A 15,206-nucleotide genomic window follows, 5' to 3' on the forward strand; every position below is an offset into this window, starting at 1 on the left:
GAGCAAACACTCACCTTAGCACATGAGTCGATCCATTTATTGTGGTGGTAGAACAGGGGACTGTCTGCCCCAGGATGGAAGGCCTTCGGTATCGCTCATCACCACAGCACAGGATGATGAGGAAGGCACGTCTGAAAGACTTGTTCAGGAAGGCATAGAGGAAGGGGTTCAACCCTGAATTGATGTAGCCCAGCCACAGGAAAGCTGTCCACAACTTCCCCGGCACCGTATAGTTTATGAAAGGGTCCACTATGTTTGTGACAAAGAAGGGGGCCCAGCACAGGCAGAAGCACCCCATGATGATGCACAGGGTCTTGGCAGCTTTGGTCTCGGTCTTCATGCGATGCGTGCTGTGCTGGTCGGGCTGGTGCCGGCTGTCGGCAGGGGTCCCCGCGCGCTGCAGCACCCGGATCTGCCGGGCGTGCTCCCGGGCCGTGACGTAGATGCGATAGTAGGCCAGCACCATCAGCAGGAAGGGAAAGTAGAAGGCCACCACAGAGCAGGTAATGGCGTATGGCTTGTTGACCATGAATATGCAGTACGTGGAGTTGGAAGCCTTGTTGAACTGCCTTTGCTGAATCTGGGGCCAGGGCAAGAAGGACAAAGAAGGGAAGAAATTCAATGCTTCTCCTCTGATACCAGCAGTCTGTTTGCCAGGAAGCTCTACCACCACTTTGCTATTCTCTCTCCTCCTTTCCCACTCCTATACGCAGTACCCAGCCAACCTGCTGCTGCCCCTCCTGCCTGTGCTCATACCGTGGGCCCTGCTGGCCCCAAGGTCTGTAGGACCAGCCCATGGTGCAGCTCCAGCATCCCAGAGCATGCCTCAACCTGGTTACTGAAAATCAACCTGACAGCCCAGTTCAGACATTGCAAAGGAGAATAAGTTCACTTGATGCTGTGCTTTTTTGCAGTGCTCACTGCTCTGCTCATTAGAGTATGCTCTTATACCGAGGATGCTAAAGCTTCATCTGTCCAAATGCCACAGGGGCACTAGAGAAGCACCATATAGGTGGGGATGGGTCTGGGCTGCTGTGGCCTCAGCAGACAAAGGGCTGCCCCAGGTACAGGGCAGTGAGCAGCTGCCTTGCAAATCCCCATAAATACACATATCAGGAATTCAGCAGGCCCTCTGCATCAATAACAAGGGGTTTCTCCTTCACCCTCCCTTGCCTTCTTTTCTTTGAATATTGCTTTTTAAAAGAATATGCAGCAAGGAATATATTTAGTACCAAGATGGTATATCTCCTAAGCTACTCACCAAATCAATGATGCCAATGCTATTCCAGCCTTGCATGATAGGGAGGAAAGAAATAAAGGTCGGGATTACCCAGCAGCCTCCAAGCATTACAGCAATACGCAGTGGAGTCATCTTGTTCCTGTACACCAGTGGCTGGCAACAAATAGCATAGTACCTGCAAGGAGAAAGCAGAACAACCATCACTGAAGGAGACCTTCAGGTCTTCTAAAAATAAAACTGCAAAGCCTTTTCTCCAGCTTGTTTCTTCTGCCTTTCAAAGCAGTGGTAAAAAATGACTCTATGGTCTATTTCTATTGACTGCCTCTCACACAAGGAGCTCAGAGTATTTTCACAGCACGAGTAAATAAGGTTTCATAGTCCCTCGCAGGGAAAAGCCAATATTTTCTATTTTCCAGCTAGGGAAAATGAAGCACAGATTAATGCTGTGGTTTGTCTGAAGTCATGGAGCAAGGGAGTGACCTCCCATCTCACCCTCCTCTCTTCTTGTGCTTAGTCACAAAGCCTTCTGCACCTTCCTTACCACAATGGATGAGTTCACCTTCCTTCTATTTAGCCATAACTGCGTAAATGTTGGGGTTTTTCTAAAGGCAACGGATATGTACTTCGACAAGGCTGCAAAGGTTGTTACTGCAAATTAACAAAGTGTTTCATAGCTGTGAAAATGTCAGTAAAATTAAGTGTGTTTTTCCCTAACCAAGCTCCTTTTCTTCCTCCCTATTCCCTGGCCTTAACCTTCAGGCACAAGGACAGCACAGCTCTGCCCAGGGCTTCCAGGCTTTTCCCCATTGAGGAGAAGTGTCCTGTGCTCGCCTTTCTTCTCCCAGTCATTCCAACACATTCACAGTGCAATAGATTCTTGTTCTTAAAATAACAACCAGCTTTGAACAGAAAATATCTTCTCAGATGAAAAATCAACTTGTCTGTTTGTTTCCTGTGCTACCCACCTGTTATCAGATTTCTGCATCAAGAAGGTGCATCAAGCCTAAAAATAGAAATCCATCTCCGAAGTTAAATATGCCCACAAGCAGAGCAGATCAGCAACCATATCATCCTACTGCAGATTTTTGGTGGTCCTGACCTGACAGTCTGTCTTAGGTTCCCAATGAAATATTTTCAAACTCCAGAGTTTTGGATTTCAGCACACGCTGCAGGCCAGCACTGACGTCCTCAATGCTGAGACAGGGAGCTGGAGGCCAGAGGCTTACCCACGTTCCCACTGGAGACCAGAGGAGAGCCAAGAAATGGCCTTTACTTTCAATCCCCTGTTCCAACCGATCTCCTTGCTCTAGCAGTCTTGTAGTTTCTGTGATTTGAACATGACAGAGTGAGGAGGACCACAACAGAAATCTCACAGAGTAGACGGTCAGTCGGCAAAGTCATTCTACCCAAAAACCAAGCTTAGATGTGTCCCTGAAATATCTCTTGCTCCAGATAATTGATAGGAAGTTACAGAACATCAAACATTTTCTTCTTGACCATACAGACATAACGAGGATATTTATAGAAGAACATTTTATGCAAAACATTTAATAATTCAGCTCATAAAGCAGCATTAAAATCTCTTTACAACTAACGCAGGTCTTGCTCTAAATGTGTAACTGAGAACATTTTCAACTTCCTTCTAAAAGTCTCCAGGGATCCCGCAGTTCAGGTCTGAGAAGATGCCTCTGCAGCTGGTTGGAAACTGCTGGCTTGGCTCCAGAACACAGCTGCTCTGCCGCAGAAAACAGAAATTGCTGTGAGGCAAGAAAGCAGAGCTCGTCCCAGTCCTGCTCTGTCAGCACAGGCTCCAGCAGAAATGCCCCTCTGCTTCCCCTATAGATGCCCCTCGCTGAGCTCCTGGCATTTTCACCTGGCACAACTGGTAGGTTAGAGACGCCACAAGCACCCATGAATTCTCAGCTCTTCTAAATAACGTCATATATCATTCAGCTCTGTGCCCGATGGGTACATTTTCTCAATTAATTAATAGTTATTGTCTGGTAGATGTACCTTCCAGATTTGGGAAACGCAATGTGGTGCCCATCTGTGTACCCAGAGGATATGAGAACTGCATTGGAGAAGTGGCCATAGTTTCAAAAACTATTTTTAAAAGGAATTAATGATCTCTGTCAAAGAGATTTTTTTTAAGTCAGGCTTCACACCAAGACATAATGTGTGTGTAGCCTATATAAGTCTGTTTTATGAGGTCAGCAGAATCATAAAACAGACATTAAATTAGCACGCATACACTACAGCTGGACCACTAACCTGAAGAGCAGCTTTGGAGAAATTCTGAGTGCCAGCAGCCCATAAAAATAAGAGCTAGATAAAAGCACACATATGCACATCTTGCATGTATGTATAAAAGAGACATCCTTGAGGTGCACAATTTGTCAAGAGCTGAGTGGGAACTGAAAAGTTTGTACTAAACAGGCAGAAAAATCTAAAAATTGCCAAATTTTCTTCAGAAATTAAAAACAGAGTCATGTGGAGTCAGCTAAATTGCCTTATTTTGATAAAATTAGAAGATATATTCCACACAAAAGGTTGAAATAAAATCAAAGTGTCAAAAGAAAACATTTTTAACATCTCTTTGAAGCAAGATTCAAAATGTCACGGGGGAAAAATGTTGAAGCAAGCATTCAACTATTTCAATTTGATCATTTATACATTGTCTTCTGGTTTCATGCGTGCATGAAAATCAGCCTGTTTCTCTGAAAAATTTTGCTTTCAAAGAAATGGTGTATTTGACAGTAACTGTTCTCTTAGGGCACTGTCTGACGTGCTCCTTTTGTGGAGCAATGCAAATATCCATGATATTCAGTGGATCCAATTCCTCTGCTCGCTGACATGGTCTCAACATCCCTCTGGCAGCACACGGAGAAGCCAAATAATTTACAGTAACAGGATTTAATTAGTTTGCTGTCAGTGGGTCCAGATTTGAACAGGCGAGGTTGCCCAGCCTCAAAGATATGCCAAACACAACTGGAGAGGGCCCTGGGGGACCTGATGGAAATGAAGACAGATTTGAGTTGGAAGAGGAAGGATGGATTAGAGATTTCCACAGCTCCTTTCTGCCCAAACTTTTCTGAGTCTATCAGACAATGAGGGTCAGCATGGTCAAATTGTAATCTCCCACTGATTTCCAAGGGAGGAATAAGTATTTCTTTCATCCTAGGATAATTACCCTCCTCACTGTGCTCGTGTAACCTTGCTTTCTATCACTAGAGATTACTGAGTTCAGATTTCCCATGTTCGTTAGTTTCCTTCCCCAAGGAAATAAGCTGACCTTTGAATTCAAACAGGTATTTTCAGAAATATCTTTGCTTATTCAGACAGATAGTGCTTCTCTTGGCATGATGTGCAACTGCTCCTCCGACTCTAGACACAAGGGAGATCTATCTGGCATATCTGTTTGTTTACTATCTGAGAGACACCTACCGCAAAGCGCTACGCAGTGCTGGACATCAAAGGATTCCTGTCACATTCCTGATAGCAAGTTACTGCAAGTCTCGAGAGGCTACATTTATTTGTGGAAAGGGCAAAAGGAGAAATTCAACAAATAAATGGAGAGAACAGCCAGGACACTAGCTACCATTCCAGTCGTTGATTCAGCAAACAGAAAACCATGATACATTGCTAATTAACTACAGGAGGAAAACAATTCTTCCAAGCAGCTCAAGTCATTACATTTCTGTACTCCTATCTCTGCTGCAGCTGACAGCGTTACGCTGACTTGTACATGCTGTTAAAGGCCATTAGAGTGAAAATTATGCCTGTAAAAATGACATCTTAAGCTCTCATACTTCTTCCCTCCCAGTGATTCAGCAGCAATTTTCCTCCACTTACATGTCAAAAGATTATATGTATATTTTTTTTTGCTGGGTGCTGCCGCTGTGACTCCTGTTGTATTCAGGAAGTTGAGCTGGGTTCTTTCTGCCCCTACCCTGTTAACAGCAGCAAGGTCCCGCAATCAGAACGCGGGTGACAATTTGGATGATGGTGAGTGAGGCAGAGGAGCGCACAGCTGGCTGCCCACTGCTCAGCAGGACTCCATTCAATGGCCTGGAGAGTCAGATAATAGCAATCCATGTACGTTAACAGTAGTCATTGAAGTCACACCAATTTTTGCAGTAGCTGATGATTTGATGCACGCGATGGTTTGGGCATTTAAGCAGCTATTTATTCGCTGAGAGAAAAGTAATTATATCTCCAAGATTATCAATAGTTTTAGTCAAAAGCTGAAATAAAGGCATATTCTTTTACATTTCTGCTTCCTTTCAAGCTAGAGCTGTTTTCCTGTGTTCATAAAGAATATCTATTAGGTACTGCAGTGACAGTGTGATGGATGAATACAAAATGCAATATATACACATAATTAATACAATGTCCAGGTTTAGTTAAATATTAATTCTTACTATTATCAGCCAAGATCCACGTTTTTGCAGTTCCCTGGAAACGTTAAGTTCCCGTTACCTACAGCAGAGCAGATGATGTGAACATCCTCTCTTCTGCCTCTATTACGACATTCTCATCTGAAGGGGAAATGCAAGGATCCCTTCCTGGACTTGCAGGTCTTCCAAACAGCTCCATAAAGCAAAGGTTATTATAATGCTTTTCCTTTCCCGTATCAGACATTTACCACATGTGAATGAATCAAGAGCTAACATTTTGCAGATGGCTCAAACAGAACAAAATAGCTCACGTAGACACATGTATGGCCTTTATGGCCATCAGGGATATGTTTGGCTACCAAGGATTTCTGATCTGCCCACAGTCACTTGGTGGCTCTGTGAAACATGTATGCAATTGTCCTTGGTCTTCCAGTCACAGGGACTTGGGGGGCACTCATTATTGCCAAATGAATCAATTCCCCAGAGTAAACCTCATTTGCTATAAACAGCCTCATGAGCTCCAAGGGAATGGAGGGTTGGACCTTGACGATCCTTGAGGTCCTTTCCAACCCAAGCCATTCTATGATTCTGTGAATGCAAGTGCACCTCTGTTATGTTCATGAAAGCTATAAATGCCTCTTGAGATTCAGTGCTCCATGGAGGAGTCACATATACACAATGTCTAACTGCTATAAGAGCAGAATATTTTAACCTTTCCCAACAGAACTTGTATTTTCCCTACTGGTGAGTTCATCTTTATGGTCGGTGCTACATGTAAAACCAAGAAGCAAATATAAATGCATAACACATGGTACACCAGTGACACATTTGTACCTAACAGCCTTCAACACTTTGTGCAGAGCAGGCATAATATCACATTCCTCAGCAGCAGGATCGTGGACAGCTTGTCTAATGTTAAGTTTGTGTATATATGAAGACATGATATGATGGATAAGAAGGAAGCTGTGAATCTAAAGAGAAAATAGACAGAAAATGAACCACAGTTATATTCTTGCCTTGTATGACTGAACGCTGAACCTGCTGTGTAGGTCCAAGGCTTTCGTGGAAATGTAAGCACTGTAAATCACGAGTGTTTGTTGTTGCCTCTTTGCCTGTACAAAAAATCTTACACGTACGCACAAACATATGCACACCCTGACGGTCCTCTCCAGGCAAAAAATAGAGGAAAATAAAGGTTCTTCAATATCATGTCAACTTTCAAATGATAACACCTGTAGTTATCACCAGTTTATAGATTCTAGGTTCTTGGAGACAGGAAAGGAAAGTGAAAGGGCTGAGAAACGGCATGGCATTTCACTACATTCCTGACTTCCATCAGACAGCAGCAGAATTCAGCTGTGGCCCATGGCAGGAGTGGCTATCTGTGGCAGTGACTATCTGCATACTCATCATGCACCAACATGATGAGACTCTGGTTGTTACTGGATCCACGGTCAAGACTGAAATCAGAGGTTCAAGAATCCAAGTAACCAGCTGGGCCAGCAGTGCTACCATTCTCTGTAGTTTAAGAGAAGCAAGCAGTGATGCTGGCCAGCCACCAGCCTGGATGCCCAAGCCCCTCCTTAACCCAAGGCTGTATACGAGCTGCCCTGGGCACATATCCAGAGAGCAGCCAGGCATCCTCAGCTCCTGCCTTGAGATGAGCAGTGTTTGAACCACACTGCTGCCTTCTGGGCATCACAGAACCTAATTACTTAACTGCGTTAGATAATTCCTTCCTTGGAAAAAACTGAAGTATCTCCCCAGTTTTCAATCCAATCTTATTTGAGTTATGAGTATGCAGACACTCCCCTGAAAGGAGCTCCATAGACATCACAGACAGACAAATACACACCCACTTTTACAGAACAGACTGGGCCATATGGATACCCACACAGAAATCCATTCAGTGTCACGTGTATGTATTACATGATATGCATACCATATGATCTATCATCACAGGGGCCAAAACGAGCTGAGGAAAACTTTCTGAATACTGTAATTGTTTAACTCTCTTTAAGAGTACCAAAAAGCAAAGATGGGGGTGGCAAAACCAAAAAGCCCCAGCAGAGGGGCTTCCCGGTGAGCTGCTCCCAGCCACGGCTCAGATACTGAAGGTGCTATACTGAGCAGAAGGAAAACTTGGGTGACAGGGCACATTCTTCCGATCCTGCAGTCAAGCCTGACTGGGTCAGGCTTCAGCTGAACCCTGGCAAAGTCAGGAGGTCTAGAGAGAGAGAGCCTCAAGTTCATCCCTGTGCAAAATTAAAACAGTGCTACTGGCTTTGCCAGTATTTCTGTGAAACCAGATTCTGGTCTGCACATAACCAGATTTCTACACTATTCTGGGAGAGTATGGCTCTTTTCCCTTTTCCTTTTTCCCTCTGAGCAAATAAGTTATGATCCCTGACTGTGCCAAACAAAACAAAGTTATGCAATTCTGGTCCAGAAGAAAAATGTCCTAAAATGATTATATCTAACAAAATTAAATTCTTATTAGAAAAACAACGGCCTGCTGGTGTTGAGATAATTACATTGGGAAAAAATGCTAAAGAGAACAGTTAATTGGAATTGGATAAATTTAGCTAGTAATACAAACAAACGTATGTTGCCAAATGGAGACAGAAGGCTCCTCCACAATCCCTGCATAGGTTGGTGTGTGTGCAGGGCTACTGTAGGCAATGGTGGCAAAATACATTTCCATATTTCTAGAGGTTCGGCAGAGATTAAAAAAGGACAGTGCTCCTTGCAGGCTGCGCCATGACCATGTGCTCCATTATTGTTTGCAATGCCTTCCAACCCGAATTCTGCTGACCTGTGTTAACCTTCCCTTGGGGCCATCCTGCAGCCATGTGCCACGTCCCAGCCCTCCTGCACAGCCACTGCTCATCCCCTGCCCGCGTGGCTGCGTCCTGCTCCACACAAGCAACTGCAGGAGTCCAAGCACTTTTCAAGCTGAGAAGGGTAGGGGGAACTCATGGCCTGGTTCAACACTGCTGCTGGCATTGTGTCATGCAGCCAGCCTGTTGAATGCCCAATCATTTCTTACTGAGAGCTATTTAGAACGCAGCGAGGCTGCCCGCTGACACCCTGCCCCTGCACCAGACGGCTGATGCCCTGCAGCACACAGCTGGATGCAGCTGCCTCCTCCCTGTCCTTCAGAGGACCAAAGCCCTGCAGCCAGGGCCCCGGTTCATGGGAAGTTTAAGGCTCTAAAACATCACTTTCCTCAAGGGATTGTGCTAATTTGATGTCTGAACAGTACATTAATGTTAATTAATGTTTGTAAATGGCACAACAAGCATCTGTCACTCTGGTGCTCCAACACTCTTTGGATACATCTGCTTTGCCTTAGCCTTTATTTAGCAGTGATTATGTGGTATGTTTGGATTCAGTAAGATTAGCCCCGTGTACACAAACACACAGCTAGGTCTATTTTGTTGCATGCTACGCAGCAAATCTACCAATGTTTCTAACACACCAGGAGAGCGGTGGCCAGCAGAGACACAGCCCTTGAGGAAAGCTTCCATGGCAAGCCTGCAGGATGCTTCAGGTGTGTGGGTAAGCAGAGGTGCCACGTGTGCATACAAGGCCGAGAATGCAGACATTTAGGGCCTGTTTGTTTCTCCATTGTTTTAGTAGGTGTTTAGGTGTTTAGATTTTTTTGTTTTGTTTTTCCATGTGGCTTTGAGAAGTAATTATACTGCAAATTGTATTGCAAATACTGGAGAAGAAAACTGCCTTTCCTGGCAGGTGAACTCTATTTGGAGAGAGTCTATCATAGCTTCTTTGTCTATATATATGCAGTACAATTTTTTTTTTTATTGCAGAGGCACAAAGAATGGATAGGTATGCATAAAACTTGCAATAGATAAAGAATTTGGGGTTAATTCTATGATTTACATTAGAATACCAAAAAAATAATAAAGAAGTATTACCCAGTGACATCAGAAATTGGATTCAGTGAGCACTGAGGTGCCTCTGACACCTTGGAGAATCACGTTTTCAGGTGAGCCTGAGTGTCCCTAAGTCTCTGCAGTGCTTTGCTCCCTGTCTCTCAGTGGTAACATTGGTTCATCCTGCTCATGCGGTGGTTTTTCCTGATTGTCTGAAGAACCTGCCCAATGCCTTTAAGAATTCAAACCTGAATGCTTTTCTTCAGAGGCAGCAATGATACAAGACATTATCAGCTAAAGCTCTTTTCAAGCAACTCTTTCTGAAATGTCAAACAGGATGACTGTCCAAGCAGTCCTGAGGATTGGATCAACCACCTAGGCTTCTTACATAAATAGTTCTGTGTCCTGAAATAACACAGAAAGCAGGAAATATATGAATCACAAAAAGAAAACAACTACCAGCTAGAAAGAAAACATGCTCTTCCATGTTTTCTGAGTTCTGAGTGAACTGAGGGGCAACAGCCAGCAAACATGAAGTAAAACCTGATGGAGGAAGCGCTCCTCCAAAGGCAGCTGCCAGGAGCAGGGGTGATGAAGAATGGCTGAGGATGGGCTGACCATTGCACTGCACTCACGTACCTGCTCCGGTCCTCTCAAGGCCAGCCTTGTTCCCCGCTCCCAGTGCTCTCCTGACAGCTCTCACTGGGGAAAAACACCTCCAGAACCACACCAAATTGCCCCACAAATCCAAGTTTCTGCCAACAGCTGATAAAGGCTGAGGATGTGCAGATGGGAGGGAAAGATACGTTGCCTGAGAGCAAAGGACAGCCACCTGTACGGTAAACGCATGTGAAAGAGGAAGAGCGCTTGTGTGCCCTGAAATAATTCCCTGACATCTGGCAATTTCAGGTCTGTCAGCTGTCAGGTATTAGTGCTGTGCTGCTGAGTCGCAGTCAGTGCAGCTCTGCTACCTCAGCCTGGGCTTGCAGCAGCCTTCAGCACTCCCATGGCCCAGCCCTGAATGCACCCCCTGCTCTTAGTCTAATATGGCCAATAGTGGGGGAGACAAATATTGGGGGATGTCTCCCGCACCCCTTGTGATGGCAGCTCTGCATTGGGCAGAGAGAGCTCACAGCTCCAGGGACCAGAGAATAAAAGAGCACTGAATGAAAAAATGTGATCCTGCCCGGGCGTTCACACTCTGCTCTGACTGTTTTATTTAATATAGAATAATCTAACCTGCCTCCTTTCATTTTTTTAAATATATTTCCATTTCCAGTTCCTTCTACTGAGTTGGGCACTTGCAAAACCTGCCTCTGACCATTTTACACAACAAAGTCTTCCTGTGTATAACTGCAATGTCTTTTCTGCATCCCCACATCGCTAACACACTGCAGCATCCCTAAACCCGGGCAGCACCCAGCATGGCTGTCCTGGCAGCACGGGGCCCAGGGGACAGCAGGAGCTCACAGTACGTCAGGGGCTGCAAAGGGGGAGATGGGCAGGAGGGGAGGCAATATTTTGGCAGCAGTATTTTCCCTACACAACCCCCTGCCATCACTTAAGAGCCTGGGGAATCAAACCCCAACGTTTTACATAACAAGTCCACATCCAGAGCGCAGTGCCTAACAGCTGCTTTACTGGTAATTGGCTCAGAGCGGCAATTTGTCAACGTTTTTAAGATAATGAGCTTCTCATTTGCGTTCTAGCCATCTACACTCCCAGATAAGGAAACACACCATCGCTACTGCACATCAGCTGCTATCGGGATGCACTGTGGGGTGGTGGTACCCCTGCCTCCACACCAATCAGGGGAGAAGTTAATCAAGTATTTTTTGGAGCCTGGCTAGGTACAGATCCTTTGGATGAAAGATGTTATTTAAATATCAGTTGTCACGATGATAAGAATGATTATGGTTATTTTATTCCTATTAGTAATACTAAGTAATATTATTTTTAAAGGCGTTGAAATCTCTGCACAGAATGCAACCGAAGGCTCTAAATGTTGCTTGTTAGAACAGCTGGTTAAAATGTTTTATTCTAAGTATTTATCCTGTGAAATATGCTTGCAAGTCTGGAAGGTTTTTTTTTTTCAAGTTGAAAAGGTCTGCTGTTTCTCTTGAAAAATTGCAGGCATCAGTAAAACAAAATGGTTTCATGTCATTTCTTTAGGATTTTGGCTTCGCTTTAATTTTGCAAGGAAAGTTTAAATAAAAGGAAAGTTTTTCGAATCTCCTACAAAGCCTACGCACCTTTCTCGCAAGCTTTGCTTACCTCCTTTTAGTCTTCCCTAGCAGAGATGTGCAAATGGATGCCTTAGCAAAAAACCTATAAAATTTGAAGGCAGGAGGGAGGTTGCTCTTTAAGTCATATAAACTAGTAATATATGTCAAAACGTGTCATTCAGTAATACAGGTTTTCATCTGGCTAACAGCAGGAAGAGCGGCTCTGATAGCGCTTCACAGATGTGTCAGGTCTGCTTTGACAAGGGAGGCAAAGGCAAGGGGCTGAATGCCTCGGCCCCTGGGCACAAAGAGCTCGGCATGACCCCCACTCTGCCCTCCTGCAGCCCTGGCAGTGAGCAGCACCCAGCACTGCCACACACAGCAATTTCCCTGCTAAAACAGCGACCTGCACAAGATGCACCTCCTTCTGCAGATCTTTTCCGTGGATGCATCTTTAAGGTTAATTAAAATCTCTACTCAAAAGGGAAAACCATGCCACATCTGATCAGTAACGCAAACAGAGCTGTGTCAAGAACCAGGTGACAACCTACTTTGCTCTACCCATACACATCTCATTCCCTTCAAAGTCTCCCTACACCAACGAGGATTCAGACCACTCTCTCCAAACAGGGCTACCAAGAGACACTCATTGCTGCACAGCACCCAGCAGGTTCACGCTTGCCCTTTGGCTATTGTGGGTAAGCAACAGCACTGAAGAAAGCCAAAGCGAAAGCAGTTTGCTCTGCTGCTCTGCTCGTACCTGTCCAGTGATATGCAGCACAGGTGCAGGATCGATGCCGTGGTAAGCAAGACATCAAGGGATGTTCGGACGAGGCAGAACATCTCTCCATAGATCCAGTTGTCCTGGACCAACTCAATGGCTCCAAATGGCATCACCAGTACTGACACCAGCAGGTCCGCAAAGGCGAGAGAAACGATGAAATAATTGGTCTTGATTTTCCTGTGAGATAGGTAACAAAATGAATAGCTTCAACGCAGCATCCTCCAATGTGAACAGAGATCTCGGCTTGTGATTGGGTCTGATTTGCTCCATCATATGGATAGCTCCTCTTTAATGAATGTCCCACTTTATATTGTTTCCCCCAGCTCATTCCTCATTTTTACAGCTAAACAACCCGTGCTTCCCCTGCATAAGCACACCTTCCTGCTCACGTGCAAGAGGTAAATAGATGCCCACAGGCCTCTGCATCTGGCTCAGCTTCACGGGTTGCACTGGAGAGTTTGGGGATGAGGAAGGAAATTTTATTTTAGCTTGTAAATTGAGAAAATCCTTCCAGAAAGCACTCAGCACAATCTAGACTGAAGCTATCATTTTAACTTGAAAAGTACTTTTAGAATCATAACAATAAAATAGAATTAAATCCATTAAGAATCCCACGCAGAATATGAATAGAGGCTGCTGAATATCTCACTCCAGTCCTGGGGCTGCTCTGACAAAGCCCAGGGGCAGCAGCCAGCCCCAGGACAGGAGTTCTGTGGGTGAGCCCCGAGTTGCTGGGAACACTTGCTGGCTGCAGCAGGGCTTGAGCTGCACATTCTTATGGGGGGTTGTTAGAAGGGGAATGGGAGATGGAATCGAGCACTGTGTTCAGCTCTGTTTGTAACTGATATATCTGGTTTTGACACTGGGTGCTACACAAGCAGGGGATGGATACTGCAGCGGTACCACTGCCACAATGCAGATCCGAGCTCAGGGGCACTGAGCTCAAGAAGACAGTGTGACACTGGCACAGCTGGTGGTGGCACCGTGTCCTCTGTGATCCGCGCTCACAGCTGCATGCTCGGGGCTCCCACCTGGGACGTGGCAGAGCTGGGGGCGGCGCGGGCTCACCTGAGCTGCCTGTCCCGGCACACAGCCACCATCACCAGCAGGTTCCCCAGGATGGCCATCAGGATAACTGCAGAGATGAAGGTGAGCAGTACGATCTTCTCTACTACGCTGAAGCCCTCACTCGAACTGGGAGGGGAGAGGAAACAAGAAAAGAAAAGAAGATGCATCAGAGCCTGGGACCGCAGAGCAGAGGGCTGCAGGTGTCCGCCTGCAGTTTGGCATTGCGGCAGCAACATCCCCAGCACAGCCCACCCAGACCTCGCACCGTGTAACAGAGAAAGCCGTGAGGCCTGAAAGGCTGAATGAATGCCTGCACAGAGAACACCTGCAGTGCCTGCACCCCCCAGGGGTGGATGGACTGATGGGCAGGGTGAAGGAGCCCAAGCCAGAGAGCATGAGCATGCCTTGCTCCTGAAAGTCCCTTCCAGTTCGGAGCCTCTGGATCAAAATATTCTCATTCATTTTCCATCCCAATAACTAATGCTAATTTCAATATTTTTGGTTTCCTTTACTTTCATTTCCCCATTTTTCAAGGTTTTCTTCACGATGAGCCTTATACATCTTGAATTTTGAAAGCATTTGTACGATCTGTTCCCTTTGCTCTTCCTTCCCTTTGCTCTGTGCCACAGAACAAGAGGCAGTTTGGCATTTTTTTTCTTTTCTTTTTTACTTAGCGTTAGGGAAAAGAAAATAAATTCCTTAAAAGGAAGTGCCTAGTCTTTCTACCCTGACATCAATAATTCCTTTCAGTTAATGAAAAGATAGAAAAGAAAAAGAATAAGGTGCAAATACAGCGTTGGACATATTTGAAGTCTGCATTTCTACAAATATCTTGTTAAATGTTTTACTTTTTTTTTCTGTTTAGGAGCCTGCAAAACAGGAGGGCAACAAACAGCGTGCGATGAATAGTGCTCAGCTCCTCACAAAACCAGTTATCACAAAACTGTTGGGCCATCTTTCCCTTTAGACTATTTCTACTGATGTGTCCAGAACCAAAGGCACCCCAGCCTCGCACTCATGCATCTTTCCACAGTGCACCACAGCAGTGAGAAGGGGTGCCTGCTCACAGCATCACGTGGGGCTGGAAATAAGCTGGCCTTAAGAGCTGCACTCAACATCGATTCAGCAGGGAGATTTCTTCACTGCGTGCGGAGCCGGCATTTGGCACCCAGGATTAATGCAGTGAGATTGCTCAGGTAATTGAAAAGTTGAACGGTTATTCTGTTTTAGTTTGACTTCCTCTGGGGTCATGTTTTATTTACTAAATACGATTCAGACTTTTACACTTGATCTCACTGAGTTCTCTTGATTCTGGCAAAGCTAAAAAGGATTAGAAGCTCATCTCCAGCACCAGTACCATCTTAATGGCTTCTTATGGCCAACTTCAGGCTGCCTGCACTGCAGAGCATCCCGTTAATCACAACCTCTGTCCTCAGCACTACTCCGAGTCCGACTTTTTTGCTCGCTGTCAGTTGTGCTGTTGGGTCAGATCACAGCCTGCCAAGGCTGGCAGACACACAGGCAGTATGAACACTGTCCTAGGAATGCCTGGAGTTTTCCAGTTTTACAAGGAAATACGTCATTGCGTGTAGATTC

General features: G+C 45.4%; 1 protein-coding gene across 3 annotated transcripts in view; it reads right to left on the reverse strand.

Moving 5' to 3' along the window:
• HTR4 (5-hydroxytryptamine receptor 4) overlaps positions 1 to 15,206 on the reverse strand; it is a 103,553-nt gene that overhangs the window by 43,872 nt on the left and 44,475 nt on the right. For all 3 annotated transcript variants that reach the window (XM_021410445.1, XM_021410444.1, XM_021410446.1), the window contains exons 3-6: positions 13,611 to 13,736; positions 12,519 to 12,719; positions 1,262 to 1,415; positions 15 to 580 (exon numbers count right to left, since the gene is read on the reverse strand). In XM_021410445.1, coding sequence (XP_021266120.1) covers positions 15 to 580; positions 1,262 to 1,415; positions 12,519 to 12,719; positions 13,611 to 13,736 — 1,047 coding nt within the window. The remainder of the gene's footprint in view (positions 1 to 14; positions 581 to 1,261; positions 1,416 to 12,518; positions 12,720 to 13,610; positions 13,737 to 15,206) is intronic.

This window comes from Numida meleagris, chromosome 12 (genome assembly GCF_002078875.1).
Source record: "Numida meleagris isolate 19003 breed g44 Domestic line chromosome 12, NumMel1.0, whole genome shotgun sequence".
Taxonomy (NCBI): Eukaryota; Metazoa; Chordata; class Aves; order Galliformes; family Numididae; genus Numida; species Numida meleagris.